We start from the raw sequence: 25163 nt of genomic DNA, 5'->3' as shown, positions 1-25163 counted from the left end.
GCTAGAGCTATTTTTGATGGTAGCATCATTTGTTTGATTGTTGTGATTTCTTTCTTTTCATTTTTTAATGAGATGAATGCATGTTTTTAAATTCTCAGAAAGCAATGGGTGAAATCAGATAAGTCATAGCATTCCATATTTCCCTAAATGGTGATGGCACTATACTACATCTAGAAATGCAGTTTCTGAAATTAAGTTTACCTGAGACCCTGTAACATGAAGACAGACAATTCAATGGCAAAGCAGTCCCCAGAAGTCCACTAGAGGAATTCAAACTATAACAGTTTCAGAAAAAGTTGTTTCTAAACTATTTCTATTCTCACCATCTCTACAGTTTCATAAGATACTTATAGGGACATGACAACACTGGCACACACTACATGAACACTGATCACTTTTTAAAAAGTGTCATTTTATACAAGTTACAATTAAATAGACAATTTGCAAATTAGAGTTATACAGATCCTCTCTTACTCATTGCTCTAAACCTACTGGGAATATCTACATGAACTTGTAAGGGGAAATTATATCACAAATTCCATAAATCACAACATATATGGTTTCTCAGTAAATATTGTATATAATTTTATGTACACAAATATGGCTGTCAAATATATTTAAAATTGCAAAGTGCAATTTTTCAGCACAGTATGGTAAGTGGCTTTTTTGTTTTTGTAAAGGAGGAAATACTGGTTTTAATTAGATATTGTGAATTAAAATCTCAATGACAATTCATCTATCTTAAACTAGCATAAGAGAGAATATGTATTCTAAAGTTTATATATAGATGTGGGGCACAGTTAATTTCCCCTTTAGTGAAGAGAGAAAAATACATCTAAACTCTACAATGCAGAAGTATTCAAGAATAGGGCTACTGTAATTAAAACTTAATATTAAAACAAATAATTATGGAAAACGGAGCACAGAGAAAAAAGAATATGGTCATAGTATAGAAGTAGGCACAAATTACAGATTTTTAATTAAATATGTGATAGTATAAGAATGTATAACAAGTTAAATGCACAAATTGTGGAAAAATTACAAGGTGAAAGTTAAGATAATGGGGTAATAAATTAAAAGTTAAAAATGAAACTGCAAGTGGACTCCACTAGTAATACCATAAAGAGTTTACTCATTTTTGTTCTTTTTAACACAAAATTAAAATACTGTTTAGCCCATAAACAGGTACTTAGAAATGTCAGTTTTCTTTTTCTAGCATTTTATAGAGGTCAATGAATTATAACAGGGCATATAAACTTGCAGTTTGTACCAGTTATGTTACAAGTTGGAAAAAGAAACATATGTTAGAGGTGCATTAAATCTAGCCTGAGATTTATGCCTAAAGCCAGATTACTCTAAATTAGCACACTGTCTGGTTTTTCAGACCTCACTGAAAAGATTATGCATCAACACTAGATGTGCACGTTAGGCAAAAGCTTGGTTTACTTATGGAAGCCACAGAGATGAAGAGTTCTAGAAAGCAAAGTGGCACATGGTCCAGACTACAGGACACTTTGGAAAGTAACATCCTGCAGTTGGAAAGGGAACTATAATAGGAAGGAGTAATGGGGATACCATAGGACAGATAGTGCCGAGTCATATACTGTATATATATGACAACAACAGTTATTGCAACTGAGATCCAAGCTCAAAATCCTTTGGTGGTAGTTTGAGTCCCAGAGAGTTGGTTCCCAGCGGATCGATCATGTTCTTGTAACGTTCTCCGCGGTGTTTGGACAAGAAGGGACCCCAGTCTGGTTGTGGGGAGCAGACCAACTTAAGCCTCTGAAAAATTGAGATGATTCATTATTTTATTTTTTTTGATAATGGAATTGGATGGTTAATTCAACATTTTGCAAAACACACATGCCATGAACCCCACTTGACCTAGGTTTCTACCTCTGTATCCTTCATTTGCATGCAGCAGGAGGCAGGTGTTTCACACAGATGCTCATGGGATAAACATATGTTATCTTTTCAAGCCTAGCCTTTTATTTGTTTTACCAAGTTTTATTACTCGCAAAAAGTGCATGCATAAGAAATAGATGTGTTTTTTGCAGTGATTTTCAAAAACTACTTTTAAACTCAAGTTCCATTTAGAATACATTCCTCTTTACATCTAGCACAATTACTTTGATATACTGTGGTTAGTTCCATGTTTAGCTGCTGCAACTCTTTCACATTGCACTTTGCTAATTGATCATCAATAAAGATGAATATCCAACAAAAGCCCTGTATTTGCTTTTTAGATAATGAAATGATCCAGCAGAGCATATTCATTGCATGCATTTATTGATCTAATAAGGTCCATAGGCTTTTTCTGCACGCTCTAAAAGTTCTATCCTTTTTATCGTAGCTCATTATACCTTATAAGTTATAATGTCTTCCAAACAAATCATGTTTGTTTAGTTTCTTTGCAGCAGAAAAAACATACATATTTTGCTATTCCAAACACGATGCTACAAGCGCTTCATTGAATGTGCCAGAACAATCTGCTTTTCCTTTTCTGTTTGATACTCTCTTGTCAAGTGGCTTAGGAAATTTCAACATGCACAAACAGCATGCTGTGCTTGCTGAAGGCCATTTTTACAGATTAATCAGTGTATTTAAATGTGCCCACTGGACTACCTCTGTAATATACAAATTAATGCTAACCCAGTACCCTCCACTTCAATTTAATAAGAGAGATCAGGCTATTGATTCTATTAATTGTGGAGCCTGAAGAACCATTTGTTTCTCATGTGTAAAGACTACAGCGACAATTCCACTCTATTTCCTTACCTCAATGAAAGAGCCAGGAGCTAGATGCATTTTAATCACAAACATAATGGGAATCCAAATGACAGAACACACAACCATCAGCCACCCCATAACCATAGACCAGGGAGGATACGTGTAGTCTTCATAGGTCATAACCTTCCACTGGTAGAAGCTCAAGCACAGAATGAACTGAAAGCAAACGATAACAGGCTCTCTTACTCATCTTTAACTAATATGTTGCCAGCACGCTGTACCTATAAGTAGTTTATAATAATCCCAAGGTCATTGATAGCAGAGTCAGTTGTAATAACACTGATGCATGGGATGTCATTTAATGTTTAAACAGCAATAAATCACCCACATTTAACTATTACACTGATTCCCTTCTTTTCCAATACTTAGAAGATATTATATTCTGAGGCACATATTAGTCAAAACCACAGACCATAACCTAGTCATGCCTAACATAGTGATTTCCTACATAAGCAAAACAGTGTGCAGTTACAGATGAAAACATAATCTCTATGCATTTCCTAAAATGCACTTTATTTTTCATTTGTATTTTCTAATTTTTTTACATATTTTTCAAATAATACAACATTTCATCTTTTTTCCCCAGATATTAGGCAGGCAAGGTTATTCACAATGACATAAGAAATTAAGTCTTATCATTTTAAGGAACAATTCATGACAAATATACTGATACATACTGTAAGAATTGTTGGAGTGACAAAAGCCCAGCAAATTCTCCAGAACTTGTTTGGTTGAAAACCAATCATCATTTCAATGTCTTCACAGAATCTCTGCAACCCTTAAATGATATTCAGGGAAACGTAATAGTCAGTAACACCAGTGCTCAACTGATAGTTCATTTATGAGTGTGTTAGCACACGTAATGACAATTTCACATTGTTGTGAAATTACAACATTACACAGAGATTTCCTTCCCTCCGAAACAAACAGTACTGTTTATTATTTTCTTAAGAAATGCAGGGACCCCATTTATCTGAATCTCCACAGTGGGAGCCTAATTAAAGTTGGGTTGCCTTCGGTTAATAACTACAGGGAATTTAAGTGGACATGAAGATCCACAGTAAAGGTAATAGAGCCACCTAGTGGTCTCAAAAAAGTAGTCTTCCATCTTTTTGGCACCAGATTTTGAGACAACATTACAAAGCAGCTTAGCTTTTAAAAACGCAAAAATGGATATAAGTAATCATATAGGCTATAAGTGCTTTGGATGTTTTACATCTCTATTTTATGTCTTACCATATATATATGAAATTCCAACCAGTTCAAAAATGGCGATGATTACAAGCGAATATGAGGCAGCATATGTATCCACTAGCTGCAACATGTACATACCACTCTGTCCATGAAAACAGAAAAACAATAACATTGTATTACAAAAGACATACAAAGGAGAAAAAGAGCACTTCAATCTTATATTACTTTTAATTACATACAAAATTTTAAGATATCTGTTGCTATCAGATGTGTTAAATAATAATTCTCATTATTGTGTTACTTTTGAGCTGTAGTATAGCCCTGTTTGAATGAGATGGCTTTATTGCTTTGAAAAGCCTTCACAGGCATACCCCTTCTAATCAGTACCCTACATACTGTACAGAATATCTGCTTTGCGCAGTAGGCATCTATTATTAAACATTCTCTGAATCAGAGGGATTAATAGATATTCCAGAACTGGGAAGCAGTTTTTCACTGTAAGCTTTAATAATACTTCCTACTAGGCAGACCCACTAGTTTTGACCCCCCCAGAAGACTTCATTTCTGTTCATACTTGCTTGACACGCAATGTGTGGAATGTCTGAACAAGTTCTTAGGTCATCAATATGTCAATGTCAGTAACAAGATAAGAGTTTTTTGTTTTTTTTACACATGATGCATGAATGTTGATGATAGAGCCAATGGCATTGTAATATACACTCCACTATATAAGCCATGTCATTCAGATTTATTTTAAGCAATTAAAAACAGCCCAACAACCATACTGGTTTTCCATCTGTCTTTCAGAATTTCTAAACAAAGCGATCAAGCCCTTCAGGTATTCCTGTATGCCAAAACATACTGTACTGCCTACCTCTGTTATCATGGGAAACCCCAACACAAAAAAGCTGATGCAGCACACCAAAGTGAAGATAGGTTTGTGTGTGCGCAGGTACTTAGGAAACTCATCAGACACTGATGTCACAATTGTCTCAATTGTGGCAAACTGAAATGAAAAAGAATCAGTTACAGAGTTACAGACAGCTGATTACAGAGCAGACAGAACACTCAAGAGAACCATCATGAAAGTGCATAGCAGATGATGTGCATGAAAGGAACCTTCGACGAGCTTCTCCTTCTGAAAACATACACCATACAGAAACTGAAGTTATACTATTTTCACTATAGCAAACAAAATATAGAGTGATCGAAGACAGACTTTTATCAGGTTAGATTATTTCATTTTTGTCTTCCATTTTTGGAGACATGTACAGTATACTGCATACAGCCAAAAACAACCACTGTGTTTTCCCTATTTTTTGGTCTCATCAAGTACACAGAAAATCACATTGACAAAATTCTATTCAAGCTGACAGGTAACAGCCAATTAAGGAGGATTGTAATTAAAAGAAGTGTGATTACAGAGTTGCTTTACTCTGACTAAATTACTGTAAATAATGCAGCTTTCTTCATTACTTCACTGCAGCAAGAAGGGCCTGTCATCTTTCAGAGAGAAATGTCTCACTGCCAGAGTCCATGGTGAGCACTTAAATGCCAGTGGGAGGTTTCACACAAAAATCGCCAAATTTAATAATCCGTGAGACCACCTCTGCTGGCGGTGGAAGTGTTACATATGCTGCAGATTCTGCTAATTAAAGCCTTCACACCCAGGGATGGGTTGTTGATTAAATGTAATCAGCAGTGTCAGTCCAGCAAGAAGCACTGACATCTTTTACAGTCTGTTCTCCCCCTTCCTGGTCTCTGAGGTCAACAGTTGAACTAGGTTAACAGGAAGGCAGTGGAGTGCCCTCAGCTGATTGGCCAGAATATTGGACTGTACACTCGGGCTTCTTCTTGGTTGTTTCAATCAAATTCCGTCTTTATCACAAAGTCACCTTTAGTGGTGCCATTTAACTTAAACTTTAAACAACAGACAGACTGTGGAGCCCCTTCGCGTGCAACTGCCAGCAAATCAATTTAATCAAAGGTTCATGTCCATTAACTTATCAGGCATTTTCTATATCAATCATTGCCTTTATCAGATTAAAAAATAACTGGTGAAAGAACTGTTTAATTAAGAAAATGTTTATGCTGAAGTTTTCTAAATCTGTGTATTATTTAAGGAAAAAAAGTTAGATTATTTTTCTGAATACCTGGGTAAAAGTTATGTGGGATACAAATATTCAGGAGCATTAAAAATCATACAACAGCAAGTGACCTGAATAAACTGTATTGTTTTAACTATTTAAGCCAGGGTTAAATTTTCTGCAGGGTATGTATGTATGCAGGGTATTACATATTGCTATTTGTCGCCACAGTCATACTAGTTGGGTGAGCATGGAATGACCCAACCTGGAACTTCTGTTAACTTAGTATTCCTATGATTCACATGAAGAGTCTCAAATGACTTACCATTGTGTCCAGTCCAAGGGTTAACAACATCAAGAAGAAAATGATGGCCCAAAATGGAGACACAGGAAGCCTAGTCAAGGCTTCTGGATAAACAACAAAGGCAATACCAGGTCCTGAAAGAACATAAACATATATTATCCTGTGCCACGATTGCTTTATGTGTTTCTTATGGCAACCTAAATACATCATACAGTCTCCACGAACACAGCACATACTATCCATCCAAAAGACACAATGAGATCCCAATAACTAAATAATAAATTCTATACATGACATGCTTAAAAAGCTAGATGTGTGAGCACAAGCACTTTACTGTTCTTGCACGTGTGGGTTTTAAATGTCAATTAAATTTAAAGCTGCTTTTGGATTTTGAGAGTTCTGTTTTAAATGTGAATGCACAGTGTATATGCATCTTACTTTCACTATGACTGTAAAATCCATATCAAAATACGTTTCAAAGGAAGCAACTACAAAAACAGTGACTTCATTGACATTTTGTTTGCATTTTAAATGCACTGTATTTTTTTATTTATCCTGTTTATCATCTAGCATTAATTCTGTCTCCAAAATAGCTTGGTAGTACTTTTGCAGAAAAATGCAAATATTTCACTTCACAACATCAAAAAAAGTATTAACACTTAGGCATCCACTTAGTGCTCAAATAGGTTTATAAGCAGCATTCTATCTTTTCCTCTTTACCTTCATCAGCAACGCTGTCAATAGGCACTTTCAGCACATGTGCCATGAATCCAATGACTGAGAAAATGACAAACCCTGCGAAGATGCTGGTTGCACTGTTTGTACACGTCACTATTATTGTATCCCTGGATAACAGGAAGAAGAAAGAGAAGAAGGAAAATAACTACTTTGCAAGTCAGCCAATATGATCATTACTTTGCAGCCTTACAATAATAATGATCCCTGCTTTTCATGACGAGTCCTCATCACCCTGTAGCTCTGAATGATGCTAAAAACTATCTTCATCAACTGCTGCAAAAAATTTCAGAAGTAGTAATAATAAAAGAAGTTCATTTTATTGAGTGTCAGGTTGCCATAACGCAAAAATTAATGCATTATAAGAAAATACATGGAATGAGTTTTCATAAATAAGAGCGAATAAACTGCTGTACTGTGGACACCAGTGAGATGTCGATTAATCCACTAGCGCCCTCTAGAGAACATCTGCACATACTTCAATTAAAAAACACAAATCTTACCTTAGGTAACAATATAACTTAATTTGTCTTTGAGACTGCAGGCAGTTTGAAATAACTCATGTTTTCACATTGCATATTATTAATACAGAATGAAGTTAAATATTATCAAGAATTAGACCAAATTGTTATCCCCATGAAGACAATAATCTTTGACACAACTCTCAATATGTGGGTATTATTCATCCCATTCAGTAGGCAAGGAAAATGTATTCTGCCTCAGCATGTTTTCATCTTCCCTGGAGGGCATATGATGATTAACAAGTAATTAATATGATGGAAAACAGCATCATGTATAAAACAACAACCAAAATATTAAGAGGTCTCATTACACATGACAAAAGCATTCTTGTCCAAAATGCTTTATGAAATGCTGATAAATATTCTCAGCTGCTAAAATTAGTACCTTTGACCTGTGGCTTTAACGAAAATGAAATAAAATACTGTTCAATATCTACAAATTTCCAGGGTATTTCCAAGATAGGGAAATCCATGACACCCACAATATTAAATACAGTAAAATCAAGTCAAATTTATTTTTCAATAACTCTCTTCACATCACAGCATCTCACAGCATTGCTCAGAGCTGAAAGAAATCTGTAATGAAATAGTTTTCATAATCTATTCCCTGTTGTCTATCTTTAGGCATATTTGTTATTTTTTGTGATTCCTTCTTCAGGAAATAACCATTCAATTCTTATTTGCTCCTAACAATGTCTTAGAAAGATAATATAAAAGTGAAAATGCATAAGAACAAAAGAAAATAAGAAATATGCTATCTATTAGCTTAAATTCTCTTATACACACTTTATTTTATGAGATAGTCCTTTACATCCTCAGAGTGCTTAGTGTCAATCATAAATCTTAAAGAGATTAAGTTCTTTACTAATACAGTCCATTTGCCTGACAAGAAACATAATAAACAGCAATAACACCAACCAAGCATACACACAGCACACAAATTAGGTGTTGACACAAAACAGCAGTCAAATACACAGAGAAATGAAAGTGTGTACAAGTGGTTTAAGCATCTATAGAAAACAAAGGAGAACACTGTTAAGTTTTCATATGGGTGGAAGATGTCCGGCTCACCTGTAACAGTTATTGTGGAATTTGTTGTAGGATGAGAGAGTGATTAATCCACCCCAGGCTGCAGATAGGGAGAAGAAAATTTGAGTAGCAGCATCCTTCCAAACCTAGTAACAAAACACAGTTTTAGCAGATCACATAACAAACAAGGAGGCATGTGAATGCAGTGGGAGATGATAACAGTGAATTAATGCTTCCTGTTGGAGTACAGTACTCCAGAGTCTCATAACTCATTGCCCCACTGTTTGGCCTTGGCGTTTCTCAGCAGTCTTCTGTTTTTCTTGCAATGCACTATTATGATTTATTCATTCATTTATACACAGTGTACTACTGTAAATTAAAACCACAAGCAGCTGCAATATAGGGATAGCAATGCTCTTGTTTACAGCAGTGTTACATTTGATGTTAACAACAGTGTGTGGAAATGTCACTCAACAGGGATTATTATTTATTTGCTCCAACATTTTACAACCATTGGTAAAACACACAGAAACTCTGGAAAATACTATAATAAAGCCTTTAACAACTGCAGAAGGCAGTAAGTTTTTATAGCTATGTGGAAGACAATTTCAGGCTGAAGCCATCAGGGACACAACTTGGGTATGAGGGAGAATATGGAAAGATTAAATGGAATAGTGGAATGATTGAAGATTTATGAATACGCCATTAAGAATTTCATAAGTTTAACCCTTAAAGGCTTTTCACTCTAAGTTTGTAGACTGTAGGTGTTGTATGTTTTTACAAATAACACTTCAGGTGGAGAATTTTGTTGCCAGACCTAATCCACAAATCCTATTGTTTTTCCACTATTCTTCCAATAACATGAACATTTTGTCTGGCATTATCCAATAATTAAATCAATGTACAGGATTACAACAAAGCAGGCATATGCTGTTTTCACCTACCTTAGCATCATTGAGCTTCTCCCATTTGGGTGTTATAAAGTAAAGGATGCCAGACCCAGCTCCTGGCAGAGTGACTCCTCTGATTAGAAGAATAACCAGCACCACGTAAGGGAATGTAGCTGTAAAATACACAACCTGGAACAAAATGACATATAATTCATTACAGTTAAGTGTTTATTAACAAATCACATGAGGACGTGAAATTAAGTCTGCTATTACATTTCACACCAATAGATGGCAGCGTTTTCCAATTATATCACAAAATGTGACGTGTGGTCCCTCTCGTGGCGATATGAAACACTGCAAGACCATCATTTCTTTTATTTTTCTTGATAGAGTATCTAATGCAGTTTAAAGAATACCCTTAACTAACCCTCAACTACTGAGTCATTCCAGTAGTGATGTAAATTTAATAGATTTCTTTGCAATGATCTCACCAAAGACACCAGGCTCTGCAGAAACCAAGGTTGAGATACCTGTCTAACACTTTCCTCTAAGTATACACTAGTTAAAACATCTATACTCTCTCTTGTGGGCTTGATGTCTTACACTGTATATACCATCCTGCCATAAAATGCATCACTGGTGCCACTCACCATTGTGATCTTTGATTGACCCTCTCTGCATATGAGACAAGTGCTTCACTGGACAATTAACCTAACCTGGCATGGCATGGTGTTAGCCCAGTGTCTTGGCTAATGTCCATTCTGGGTTTGCACCGTTCTGTCTAAAGTTCTCCTTTAATTCAACAGGCGAAGCAAGCTTTCACTTCTCCAGGTGATCTATTGCATAGTGCTTTAGCTGATACTTAAGGTCTGCTGCCTGCTGACAGGGTAAGGACTGCAATGCAGGAGAGGATGAAGAGGGTCCATCTTATGTGTAAAGTGCTTTGAAACCATTTGGGAAGAAAAATATAAGATAATTCTTCTTCTTCTTTACAGATATTTAAATTGGGAAAACACCTTTGCATCTCTAACTTGTTGTAGTTCTCTGTATGATACAACAATATAAGATGTGTTTTTATCAAGTGAGCCTCTCAAGCACAACTGTCAGAAATGGGTTCAAGTCTTGTTAATTTGCTTCTGCTAATGAGTCTGTATCTGGGGAGATTTTCGATTGTATGATTAAATATATTCTGCTTGACACTTGCAATTGTTAATACTGCCATTTTGTCTAATGTGTGTTTTATAGAAAGCTCTTTTCTTTGTTGCACTGCTTTGATTTCTGTGTACCTATGCTGTAAGCCTCTTGACCAGGTCCTGATTGCAAATGAGATTTTTTTACATCAATAATAAACATATTCATTGCATTTAGGATCTAGTAAATATGAATGACAGTTATAGTTAATTTTCTCTTAGAAATTGCAGCACAGGATATGATGATTTTAAAGCGCTGATTAACTTTTAAATTTGTAAATGTGAATTCCTTTGGGATTTCTCAGAACACAATGCATTATCAAGATGACTTTTCAAGTGTATCTCAATATATAAAGAACATATACACAACAGTATGAACCACTGACACACTGGGACTTCTTATTTCTCTCAATTCTGTCTCACAGATAAAAGTGAAAAAAAGACCAGCTTACTTTCCCTGATGACTTAATTCCTTTTGCCAAAGATGCATAGACAATGACCCAAGCCAGAAACAAACACAGGGCTAAAGGCCACCGAATGTCCCCTGGATATTCAATTCCTTTTGAAATGTGCAATACATTGTACCTGCAAAAAAACAGCCTTTTAATTTCTGCACTTTGGAGATATAAAAAACAAATACTTTCAAATAAAATGCACATTTTTAAAAAAAAGCTGAAATAGTAGTTAAATTAATCACAATGAAAATTTTCAAGCAGCAATATAATGTGCATGGATATAAAACATGACAAAGAGAGGTAGAAGTGAATTAATTTTTAAAAAATGTATTGTAGTAAAAAAGTGTGTAGTAATAATTGAGGCAATCTTAATTCATAATCAATTATTTTTCCAGCAATGTAAAAAACAGTTATCCCAACAATGAATATCTACTTACTTGAAGTATTCTTCACTAGGGCTGACAAATGTTTTGTTTTCAGATGTTAAATTGGTTAATTTGGTCAGATTACCAATGGCATTTGCAGACATACAAAAGGTCGTGTTTTTTATGGAGGTGATGTTCTTATCTCGCAATACACAGGCATCTGTTTACACAAGAAAGAGGAAAATTAGAATACAAATGAAGTGCAGAGTAAAAGTGTGGATTGAACAGACACTGGAATGTGATGCGATTGTCTGGCTGCTTTTCAAAATGGAATCATTGTTAAATACAAAATAATACAGATTAATTCCTTGCGGAAAATTAAGAAAAAAACGTTCGCAGAAGAGCCTTTTTCGGGGGTGTTGTTCAGAAGGCTGTACAGAATATTTCTTTTTACTTTTAAGCATGGAATTAGCCTCTTAGTTCCTCTGCAGCTCCCACACTGATGCGGCTCTCTGTTTTAATATTGATAAATGTCCAACAAAGGATATAAAAATTTACATTGGCTAAAACCAGCAATCTGTCACGTTTACATCTCTCATTTACAAATACAGAGCCCTGGTTAAACTCAGTAGAAAGCAGGCTTAATGTGCAGCACTCTATACTGAGGAATGCTTTGAACTACAACAACCTGTGGAAAGTTTAACGTTTTCTTGCAGAAACTATAATTGATAGGTGTAATAGAACAAGGGTTTGATGCTTTCGATTGTGGGGCACAAAGACTTTGTAACTGGGTGATGTAACATTGGTATTGTAGCATTTAACTTTGTGATACCCAAGCACTGGGTATTTTCTTTGTTAAAGACAATATAACTTAAGTGTATAACAACAAATTTAGCTCGGATTTATTTTTATTATCAATATTATTGAACCTTAAAGAGTTTTCTTTGTCTGAGAAGACAAAATTAAATATAGTGGTATTAACTGTAACCATTCATGTACTTTTACATAAACACATTACCACATTTGCTATACTGAAAACCTAATGCTTCACACCTGTGCTGTTATATTCTGCATACATTAACCTAAAACATTTATATATAAATAGGAATATGAGCATTTTATTAGTTCAATTATCCATCATATAAAACAAAAGGATAACTGTAGAAGTTCTGCTTAATTTGTATTGACAAGCCTTTTTCTCAGCTGTATTTGTTTTGGCTTTTTCATCAAATCAGTTAAAAAACATCCAAATAAATCACAAGTAGTTTTCAAACATTACAGTAAATGGTGTTTATAAACTGGGAGCAAGCAAGTACACGGTGAACAGGCAAGGGGTTTTCTCCAAAATAAAACACTTTCCTTCTTTGTTTTCCTAGGATAGCAAAACAAAAGTTTCCATCTGCAGTTTGGCAGAACACACAGCTCTGCCTTGCAGGAAACCACCTGGGTTTGTTTGTAAGCAAAAAAAAACTTCCTCAGGCCACTTTTTTACAGGCAACATCAGGTCTCAAAATAAAAGCAACATCAAAAGTAGGTTAAGTCAGGACAAAGAAGACAATTTCCTACTTGCAGTGTCAGCTCCAAACAAAACCTCTTGAAACGAACACGTGATTAATTAAGGATACAAAGGTGTATACTTAATTAGCCATTAATGATTGCAGGTGGTATTCATAGTGAGGAAATTAGCTGCTGGTTTAACCCCTTCCTCAGCCCACTTTTAACCTGCAGCTGGTTTAACCACTGGCTTTAATAATCAGCCAATATCACCTTGTCCATACATCTCTCCAGGGGCTTCCGGGAGCTTTCGCAGGCCAGCTCTACCCACACAATAGCGCCCTCTTCTGGCATGTGTTTGAGCTGGCTCACCAAACTAAAAGCAGGTTCCTGCTTTGAACGCAATGGAATGCAATCACTCATCCAAAACAAATAAAATGGATTGCATAGGAAGTATATTCAGTTGTAAACACTTTCCTGGATATCTGGACTCAGACTCTGGTTGTTTGAAGGCCCAAGGACACACATCTCAGGGATTGTAGACTAAGGCTCCTCTCTTTCCCCACGACCAGTCTCAATGTAAAATCCCTAATTCCATCACTTTCTTTGTTACCAGACTCCTAGATCAATTCTCAGCACCGTGACATTGGACATTGCTTACATATCCAGAGGCACATGGCTAAAGGCTCTGGGTGCATCAGTACCCAAGAAGAACCATCGTCTTGCGCCTATCGCTCTGTCTGCCCCTGTTTTGCACCTTCTGGAAAGTAGTCTGCAAAGTCAGGTGCTTGGAGGAAGGCCTGCTAGGCAATACTGTGTACACAGCTGCTGAACGAAGGCACAATTGGGCATTGTTTAGATACATACAGCATGTACCTTTGGTTACTTACACGCTAATTAACTACGTTGTTGCACTGATGATTGAGTGAAAGACTATGTTAAACCAGACCTTCTTTTAGGGCTTGCAGAAAAAAAAACACTTTGCAGACCTCATCAAGCAGCAAAAGATCTGTCTTTATTCTTCCCTCATCTGCCTTGTTAGCCAACATGCTCACTGAGAAGGTTCACATGTGCAGTAAAGTGGGCTGTTATATCTATGAACAGGTATAGTCTCATGCTATCTCAGGCAGCAGTTTAGCCCATTCTGCATGAAATACCTGCATTCCAATTTAGTACCGCAGTGTTGGGACTGTTCCGTGCAACATCTCGGATATAAGGATTTAGCCTCTCACTTCCTATTATTATTACGTAAATTATTAAACAATCTTGTTTTATGCACTGAGGAAGATAAGGATGAAGAAGAAGGGTGGTGTGTATTATATTCTTCTACTAATCATTTGAGCTAGGGTAAAATGAAAATAGAAAGTGCAAGTAGAACTCTAAAATTACAAAGTAACAAAATGATCAAATCTCTGTGTTTAAAAAATACTCATGAAAAAAGATTTGGGGCACAGCTCAATTCTAACTTACGTACATGCAATTGACACGCTGCCGCGACAACTGCGGTAACTGAAAATCAAAGTATTCTGTAGTCCACCACAAGGGGGCGTTTTCAATAACTACTGTATCACAGTAGCCGCATTTTTATCCTCTGGGCTTGTACGCTCAGAGGATAAACTTTAAATTGCGCTTCAGATGATGAAACGTGTTAAACTATTAGGTTCGTGAATTTTCTAACATAATGAAGCATGATTAATTTAATCTGTTTCTTCGGTTCTCATGCCTTAAGATAAAGTGAGAAGGAGTGGCATGAAGGAAAATGTTAAACTAGTCTAGTAACAATGTTACTGCAATCAACGTTTTAAATATACAACGTATATATTTCAGATATGAATTCAGAAGTATAATTTTGTTAATTTGGTGTAACATAAATGTAGTCTAATTTCTAACATTTCCGAGAAAATGTTTTGCCGATGCAAAATTTGACTTGCAAGTCAAATTGTCTGGTATAGGTTGAACATTGTAATACTGCGCATTAGAGAGAAAACCCTCTGATTGCGTTAATTATTTTTAGTGCTATTAGGATTTCGTAAACATAAATATCAATGTTGAGGCATTCCGTCAGAGACTACCGCAGACCCAAAGGGCTGTTTTCACTTTGATAAATGTATAAAACTGATCATAATTCTGTGAACTCATTCCCGGGTGGCTCAGACGGTTTTTTCCTTGCTCTTACCCAAGTCTAACATGTCCTTGTCTTTACAATCTGGAGTGTTCCACAGATTTTTGCACGTAGCCCACGGAAGTGGGTTCTTCAGCGAAGCGAACAGGTAGTAAAGTGTCCAACACATAATTATATTGTAGTATATGGCTATTAAGACAGAAATAATCAACATTGCGATCCCACAACCTACGAAGACAAAAACAAATGTGGTTTTATTTGATTTAAACGGAGATTAGTCGTTGAAAAATGCAACAGAAACCACGCCACGTCATTTCGTACAAATCATAAAATGCATTCGTAAAATGGCTTTACTTCAATCGTGTTGGCGGTCATTAGGGACTGTTTTATTTCGCTGCGGGACTGTGCAAAAATGTTGAATTTTGTTGCTATGTAAGCAAAGTATGAAAAGATAAATAAGAAATTTGTTAGCATAAAATGCCCGTAAACTGATAACTGTAAGACTACAACCATACTTAAAAACGGATTAACAAATATAATCTCATTACTTTATTAACTTACCTTATGATAGAAACAATAAAAAACGATGCATATAATAAGAACTGAGAAAAAATGTGGTTTGTTCTTAACCTTACAACAAAGGATAGACCAATAATAGCACCGCAATACTTAAAATGTAACTGAACTAATATTAAAACATGTATTAAGGCAACTATGTCATAACCTGCATCGCCCAAAATACTGCTAGATATTACTACAAATGTGCAGTACAGGATGGGACTGTTACAAAGTGTGAGTCTAAGTAACAAAGTGTGTTCAGTCCATTTTCAACCGCTTCTTCTTATTCGGGGTCGCAGGCGAACTGGAACCTATCCCGGCAGCCACCGGCGGCGAGCCAGGGTACAACCCGGGTTGTCTGGCCAGTCCATCGCATCGCAGTCCGCCCACAAACACAGAGTCCAGTGGGCCTGCTACTATGTGTTTGGACTGTGGGAGGAAACCCATACAAACTCCAACAAACAGTAGGCGAGTTTCCAATAGAACTTTACCTTGCAGCGCTGGAATGGCTTTCCATACAGAAACAGGGCCCTGGCTTGCAAACTGTCCCAGAGATACTTCCAATAAAAATATGGGGATTCCAGCGAGGGCCAGCATTATCAGGTAAGGTATTAAAAAAGCACCTACAGGGAAAGCGAAACGTGGTGTGAACAAACACCATATTGGACATTTTTCCAAAAGGCAAAATGCGTGCACAGGATTTGTATGATAATTTCGAATTCGTGACTAGGGAGTCTTTGTTGCCACATTTAAAAGGGTTAAAGACTTATCTCTCAAAGAGAAATGACCCCGATAAATAAAGATGCATTAAACGGAACTGAAAATGACTTTTTATAAGAAACGTGAGGATTTCGGCTTTCCTCGACAGGCTACATTTCTCGATCCTAGGGAGGTGGAGAAGCCTAGCTCATTGCTTTCTGCTCTCCCGAAGTTTTCTTAACGTTCCTTCGCAGCAATCCAGTGCTGTATTCCCAAGAGTGCTTTTGAAGGAAGAGGGAAGGAAATGCGAACTATAAAAAACACATTAAATGCCCTTGTTGTTATAATCGACAAAATAATATCGGAATAATCAAAAAACGATTATACCGCTGTCTCAATAGAGGCAGTATACACGTTTTAAGTGCAATACATTTGTTTTTAGCCTGAGCGACAGTAGAAAGCAGAGGTAGGTAGGTGGATTAAGCATTTTTCTTTAATTTATGGGATAAATGCATAGATCCGCAACAAATCAATTTTTAAATACCCGCTAAAACCTGAGTGCTCAAAATCGGGATTCTATTTGGAAATGCGCACAGTGTCTGGAAAGCAAAACGTGGCAGTGAAGACACCTAGTTTACAATTTAAGGCTTACTGGTACTGTAGGCAGGACAATATTTATGCCATTCCAATATTCATACTAAGACATGTCATAATTATTATAGAAAAAAATCGAAACGTTTACCTTTATCTTTACTTTAAGCATTAATCACAAAATGATTTGGTTAAATCCTAATGAATACTGAGCTTATTTAAAATTCTAAGAAAATGTAATAATTCTATTTTGACTTATAAAAACCAAATAGGTGACCACTCTACTCTTTATTTGGTTGAAGGAATGAGAGTATTGAACGTACAGTAAGTCTCAGAATTACGCATTGAATGAATGTAATTAGTTTCATCTACACTTTTTAAGAGAATACGATCTTTATTTTTAACACAAGATCTCAAATAGTTGCTCTGTTGCGAACGTACAGTACTTAAAAAATGTAAAATTCACATAAACTACACTTTCATGTCTAAGAAAATCTGAAAAACATTTTATTATTTTAATACACATAAATATCAATAAATGAAATAATGTCATACTACATGAGAGGGGGAAACTGAAAACTAACATGACACCCGTTAGAGGTTAAAGTTTTACTAACCAGCAAAGAGGTATCGTGCGAAAAAAAAGTCTCTAGAAACTTTTTTCAAAACTGTTTAAACCCAAATGACTTTAGATATGTACGTTCATTTTGCATAACAATTTTATTCAAGATAAAATGGAATTCCCTAAATCGTGACAGCTGTCCAGTAAAAACTGCGGTTGATGTGAACAAGACAAATTGATAATTGAAAAAGTTGTATCTTTTTTGGGGGAGGAAAAAGGTTTATTGAAGAAAAGCACATGGGGGGGGGGGGGGGGTAAATAATTAGAAATGCAATATGATTTTCCCCTTTCGAAATGTGTCGCATTCTGACAGGTTCACCCACAGAAAACATCCAGTGCATGAAACGCGAAGACCCCTTTTACCGTCATGTGATAACTTTGTGATTCGTCCATATGCAGCAAAGGGACTCTTTTAAGTTATCGAAGTTTGGTCTTTTAAATTCTTACCTCCTCCATTTTGAAAGGCTAGGTAAGGAAACCGCCACACATTACCCAGACCAACAGCGTAGCCAACCATAGAGAGAATAAAATCCAGTTTATTTGACCAGTTTCCTCTAGCTTTATTCTCATCTCCTTCTTCGTCATCGTCGTCCTGAAGAAAACAGTTGTTGAGTAAGTTCCATACGCGGACTCAAACATAGACTTATAAAATTAGAACAAAGAAATGAACAATCTTTTGAAGTACAGCATTAAGAGGGGACTTGAAATCAACTTGGAAACAAAACTTTCTTAAAGGGGAACAATATTTTATTGATAGAAAAAAAACGTTTATCTTAAAAATTACAAAATTCTTCGTGAACGTAATTTTGACCGTTTCGCGTTATGTATCTTTTAACGCGTTTTTGGTTGCCATAATTGCTTAATGATTACAAAGCAGTTGTTTCTGCGGTTATACAGTATTTACGTGAATAAATATGCATGGGCCAGTATCGCTATAGGCTCTTGTAACACCGACAATCAATTTTCTGTGAAACATCCCTGAGGGATGAGACAATAGGTTGTTATCTGCATCTTTATGTAATGCATTAGTCTGCAGTTAACAGCAGTATGGTTACAAATCTCGGGGGAGACGGGAGCTATAATGTCCTTTTTGTTGCAGATTGGAGACGCAGAGCTGCCTCAACTGAATACTACATTCTAAAAAATCAAAATATAGAAATAAAAAATTCGAATGCGCTTTATATAGGTCGAAAAACAATTGCCCTATAAAATGACACTGTCACTTCCTATCATAATTAATCCACACGCTTAGCGCATTACGGAATTGTAGGCAGAGAGAACTACCATGTAAAAACCTGAAAAGAAGGATATGACCCTTCCAATATCTGTCCGTTCCCGCTTCTTGCAATCATTTTAACGCAATCTATTACATGAAGAGGAGTAATAGAGAAATACAAACGATAATGGAAGTATTTAATGATACATACTCTTACTGCATTAAGTCTTTAATAAATATTTACCAGTACCATTTGTAAAAAGTAACTTATGTGAAAGAAGCCAACTCATTGTAGACAACTTAAAATAAAATGGACTTTTGCTTCAATTCTTAATAACGAACGAATGAACTAATTCCATCTAAATTTAGTGTTTATAATGGTCCGTAGCAGAAAGCCAATGATAATGCTAATCTTAAATTCAGTTTAAATTCATAACAAATCGTAGCGATTGTAGAAGCTGGAACACAGTTTTATTAGCTTAAGTTACCTCACTTTACCATGAATATCTTGTCAATTCATTTCAATATAACATTCAGCAAATCAAATGCTCATCTTTCACTCACGGTGTTCCGATACACAGGGCTATGCAGAAATTGAAAAGCGCCGTGAACGTTTTAATTAACAGGGTGTATTGACACGCACTATAAGGACGATCGTTTTCAGGGTTAAAAAACAATTTTACCAAAGACCAGGGTCATACCTTTCTGCAAGATCCACAGGACGAGTGCGCCGCTTTGCACTGAATTCCCCCTGAATGGGAATAATAATTTGAAACCACTTACCCCGGACACGGTGCCAGGCAGAACAGACGTGTTACCATCTGTGCCCAGTACAACGGTGGTCTGGCTCATGGCTGTCCAGTTGCCTGTGGCACTGTTTTGCTCCACTGTGCTTTTCATAAAGCTTTCATTGGGTACCACTTCTTTACAATGGGAAGACATCGATTTGCCATGAACAGTTGTAGAATCATCCTTTTGGGGTAGCGCAGGTTCCAAGGAATCCTTACGGATTGCAGAGGTGACTGGACCCGGGACTGCGTTTTTCAACGTCCCACATGCCTTGATCTCCTCTGTCTCGCCCGGCTTATTCTCAGCTGGAGAAAAAGTTCTTCTTTCGGTGGAAGGAGATTTAGAAACCTTGGCTGGCTGCGTCTGTGACTGGACCTCGGAAGGTAGGTTTTGGACATGTTCGGGTTTGTTTGTTATAACTCCAACTGCTCCTTCGGTTTGTGATAAAGGATTAAAGTTGGCAGGACTGTTAACTGGCTGTTTGGTCATATCTCTTTGATCAGAAAATTCCTAGAGAAACAAAAGCATAGGTAATTAGTCTTACCTTTTACTAGACAATATTCCAAACCAATATCAAAGAAATACGCGAGCTAATCAGAAACCAGCAATCTACAGTCCTAGAGCGAAAGGTCCTTTTTAAATCAAGGTGCGATATAGCCTGAGACAAAAAACAAACGAGCAACAACCAGACACATTTCACTGATTGTATCGCTAACATTCATAGGAAGGGAAATGACGGCGTTCAGGTTTCAGCAGACGTATTTAACAAAACAAAAAAAAAACATTTGGCTATTTCAGCGTTTTCGAATGTTTTATCTCATTTTTCAATCTTTCTCCGGTCTTTGGTTTTCAGCTCACGATCCGCCGGTGCTCGGTTCTCGATTTCACCATTACAGAAAGATTCTTTAATTTTACGCCCCATTTCCCCCCTGTCATTCAGCAAAGCACATTCACTGATTTTATAGGCAATAGACAAGCTGCTAGGCTATGTGCAGACTAAGTACAAGATCTGTTCTTCCCGGTAGGCATTTTCACAAGCATTAAATTGTTAAGCTTATTGAAATATTATTAACAACATACTAACGACAACACCAAACATCTTGCTTGAGAGTCACATTTCGCATACGAGTATAACATCAATAAAATGTACTTTTTTTGATCAGGAAAAAATCCGTCCGTGAATGGAAAGAAATGTCAAATAATTCGACCATTGACATATTTTAAAGCAACTCTTTGTGGTTGAAGCTCAGAGCAAGACAGAGTAATCATCAAAATTAGAACATAACAGTAACAGCAATAACACATGTCAAAACAGTTTTACGACAAAAAATCGCGACGGAAAAACCTGCCTAAAGAAGACCATATACTGTATTCAGTATACTGTAGCACTAAATTTCAGCACCATGGACACCGCAGAAAGTAGGATCGCCAAAAAGAAAAAAAACTCGCTTTAATTTGCTTCAGTTAGACACGTTTCAGCTCCTCATAACCCTTTTGAAGTCTCAAAAACGTACAAACTTTTGGAGAAAAAACTGTCTTACCATTTTTCAGCAGCAACAGATAGGTTAAAGACCGAAAACAAGAGTAAAGAGTTTAGATAGACTGAATTTAGCTCTGGTAGGTGCAAAGCTTTCTATACCTCCGTGGGAAAGACTGGGTTTGCGTCAGTGCATAGCAAGGTGCCCTTCGCCTGACATTTTCTTGATAATAAGAGTTTGATAAATCATTAGCCGTGGATTCAGATTTTTAAAGGGACAACGAGCGCAAGCGCGGGTTTGCTGACACCCGATCTCGTTGAGCTTGCGCATTTGGAGTGACTCATTTTGAGCTGATTAAGAAACTAGTCTCAAGAGACTACGAGTAAGTGTTCGCTGCTCGTTAAAACAATTTTCAAAGTTCTGTATGGGACTGCAGTATTTGCAATTCAGAAAAGGATGATGGCTACCTGATAAAAGATGAACATGTAAGAATTAGACTGCAGATGTTACAAATACTGTATAAATCATTTTGTTTTACTTTCTGCACACGTTGTTTTATATAATTAAATATTTTAATATACTTAAACTTTCTTTAAAAAACACTAGAGTATGTTTATGATGTAGCAAATACAAACAGTAATTGTGCGCGTTTAGTGCAAGATGAAGTTCAACCTTTCAGAAAAAGAAAACTAATTTTTATTTGTATTAGTGCATATTTCATGATATCTTTATGTAATTTTGCTGTTTTTTAAACAAAATCAATTCTGGATTCTATATTAACTATTAACCCGTTTAAAGCAGGCTACAATTTTAGGGAGGCAAACCGCTATAGCAGATCATAATAGTAGTTTTCGGAATATAAAATAAATACAAATATAAAATATTTCCAGGAACATGCAAGTTATTTTTCTTTTTTTACTTTTAAAAATAAAAACAAATGATATTATTATTATTTCAAGATATTAAATCAATATAGAAACTGACTATTGTGTTTCGGCGCAGACGTACAAAATATTGCTTTATCCACGTAAGACTACTAATTCAAAATAAACTTTCAAGCGTAGGTATTTGTTAGTTGTTCAGGGGACTCTTGTGTGGTTGAAACCGTCCTGTGAATGGTTTATCTTGATGTGAGGAGTACACATGGTTAGTCATAAGTTAAACCGGTGTTTCTCAGACGGAATTCTGGAAATGTCACAAATGAGAAAGTTTTTAAAAATTAGTAAATCAAATATTGTTTATATACAGTAAATTGTGGAATATCCGACGTGTCGTGCTGCGGGTTACGCGTTTGATCAGATTACGAGACCGACCGCGTTGGAATCGATTGGCCAGTTCAGATATTCAGGTTTAATGTTCAAAAAATAACAGAGAACGTCTGTGAGCGGTTAAGCAAGAGCTCAGTGTTTCATTGTGGTCGGTTCCTGTCAGGTTAATGCAACTACTGTATGCACTTTGTGGCGAGCTCCGATTTAAACATTGGAATTCTAGCGTTAAGAATAATGTGCTAGGGCCGGTGACGCGCGTCGGGGGAGGAGGAGGACAATGTGCGCAAAATTTTTATATTTATGTAAGCGTGCATGGCTTGCGAAACACTGCGTTAAACTTCAGCACAAGCCAAGAGAAGGCGTGACTTTCTATCTTTAGCAATAGCGCTGACTGGGAGTTATAAACCGGAGTGCGAAGCAAGAAATGCACCAGCCAAGAGTCCATACATAACTTCGAAATCGGTGAGAAAAAATAGCTGAAACTGCTCGTGCCATATTAATTAGCACACGCAAACCCGAAGTCACATACAGTATGCACATCCTTTTCACAGACTTCAGCAGTTCTATTTTTAATGGTGTTAAGAATTTATCCCCATAATAATAAGGACCATATTCGGTCCTTGATTATGAAAAACGTAGGTTTTCTACGTCATCCTCATACTTTCGAAAATAGTACAGCAGTATACCTTCACACGGTTTTCATTGCATATTGCACAGCCTGATAATGTGTGATAATCACTTGTAATGAACGCTGAAGCAGGGCTGGCCATAAATCTGAAAGCAGCTCCAGCAAGTCTTTCCGCAGTAAATTAACTGGCCACTCCAGTCTTAATTACTTTGTCAACGAAGAATAATAGTAATTGATTTTTGTTCCTCTTTACTTGGTCCTATTTACGCCTTTACTGCACAGCTGAAGAAGTGCTGGAGCAGTGTATCCCCTATACAGATCAATGTCCTTATACTCTCTACATGGAATACTGCAGGTTCCTTGTAATTAGCTTATTTCCATCACAGGAATGTGCATCGCGTCAGGATAAGTTGACATCTAAGATGAAAATCTATTGTCCTTATGTATTTTTATTAATGTAACTTTGTCATAGTTTCCCTATGCTTTCCCAGTAAAAAAAATAATTTGACATTCTTCTTTATGGACCCGTTGCTGAACGTTAATGTGTATATTTTGCTTAAGAAATGGACTAACTTAGTCCTTTTAAAAAACACCTATCCTATCCTCCATGAAAACACCCCTTAAAAATAAATTCGCCATGTGTTGATACAAGCGGATGATATTTTTTAATACTGGCAATCGATGTAGGACAGGTCCTCTAAATAATGTTTTCATATACAGGCTGTCTTGGTTTCAGATTTTGTTTCTTGGCATATACATAATTCTCCAGGTTTTATTTTCAGTTTCAAGAGACACCCCAATGAAAAAGGGGATACCCTGAACTGGAAATGCCGCAAATACATATTGCCCGAGGCATCTGGTAGCCTGTTAATCCACAGTATCAAACTGGAAAAATCTGATGACCTGGTTCCGATTTTTTCCAAATATCACATATTTCAGATCGTATTCGTTCCGATGAATAACAGGTGAGTTAGATTATGGTAATAAAAGAAACTCAAAATCAAATTGTTTAAATTAACCTATTCATATTATCGAGTACAAAAGAATTAGAACCATGACATTTCTAAACGTTCATGTTTGTTGAAAGAAATGGGATAAATCGCATTTGTAGTTAGGTGCGTAAATACACGTATAAGCACTGGATTTCATTTTTTTTGCGTTAAGATTTTCTATTATTTCTATTACACGATTCTTTCTGGAGAATATCCAGGCACCTGCAGGCTTTCTAACTGTATAAAGACCCGTTCACGACCCACCTTGACCTGAGATAATAGTTGTAGTGATCAGATAATTAATTACAAAACGAACTGTAATTAATTCACCACTCCCCTGCATTACTGGCAGAGAACAGATAAGAGGCAGGGTTCAGCTTCAGACGTCCTAATGAACTCTAAACGAAACACGGCTCACTGAAGGTCACACTGCCAACTCACTCCCGGAATTGTGAACTGTGTCTGCTACCTTTTTTGGAAGTACACAAACATTTGTACATATATGAAAGATGCCCGCAAAAGAAGGTTTTCACCTTTAGTTATCTGAATGAATTAATAAGAGATTAAACAAACCAGCTTTGCATCTAATAAGGTCCTGCGCGTTTATTACACACTTAAACCATGATACCTGGAGCCACCCACCTGAAACTCATTGACATCAGTAAAAATATTGCTGGTACTCCTACATCTTTTAATAAAACACAAGTGCAATACTCACCGTGATATACAGTACAATACATATGAATGGGTAGAAGCAGCAAGGCAGTTATTGCTGTTGTCTCATTCTTGGGTCTTGGGGTCGATATCGGACCGGAACTCCGTGGGGAGCTTGCATGTTCTCACCACGTTCTCGTGGATTTTTCCTAGTTGCTCAGGTTCCCTCCCACCTACTAATGACTTACTCAGTGTGTTAATCGCCGTCTTTAAAGTGACCGGGGAGTGTGCGTTTGTCCTGCAATGGAGTGCCGGCAGGCCCAGGTGTAGTCCCGACTTGTGCCGTATGCTCCCGAGATCAGGGTCTCGCCAACACGCAGCCTGTTGGGAACTGACTTTCTGACAATGAATGGTGGAACGGGAAGAACAGATAACAGAGGTTTTAACATATTCAAGTTCTACATTTCAGAGAGGCCTTAATCTGTCTAA

General features: G+C 36.6%; 1 protein-coding gene across 1 annotated transcript; it reads right to left on the bottom strand.

Moving 5' to 3' along the window:
* Positions 1–1626: 1626 nt before the first annotated feature.
* Positions 1627–25163, bottom strand: slc6a5 (solute carrier family 6 member 5). The gene is made up of 17 exons (XM_088934820.1): positions 24923–25163; positions 19649–20164; positions 18416–18421; positions 18097–18241; positions 16229–16360; positions 15234–15407; positions 11636–11783; positions 11196–11328; positions 9608–9742; positions 8706–8809; positions 7099–7223; positions 6400–6512; positions 4862–4993; positions 4030–4129; positions 3471–3571; positions 2782–2949; positions 1627–1785 (listed from the first exon to the last, which is right to left on the bottom strand). The coding sequence occupies exons 2-17, from the start codon at positions 20141–20143 to the stop codon at positions 1627–1629; spliced, it is 2370 nt and encodes a 789-aa protein (XP_088790946.1). The 5' UTR covers positions 20144–20164; positions 24923–25163.

The sequence above is a fragment of the Atractosteus spatula genome, chromosome 16 (assembly GCF_055471065.1).
Source record: "Atractosteus spatula isolate fAtrSpa1 chromosome 16, fAtrSpa1.hap1, whole genome shotgun sequence".
Classification (NCBI taxonomy): domain Eukaryota; kingdom Metazoa; phylum Chordata; class Actinopteri; order Semionotiformes; family Lepisosteidae; genus Atractosteus; species Atractosteus spatula.
Note: the sequence above shows the minus strand (reverse complement) of the source record. Positions and strands in the feature narration are given on the sequence as shown.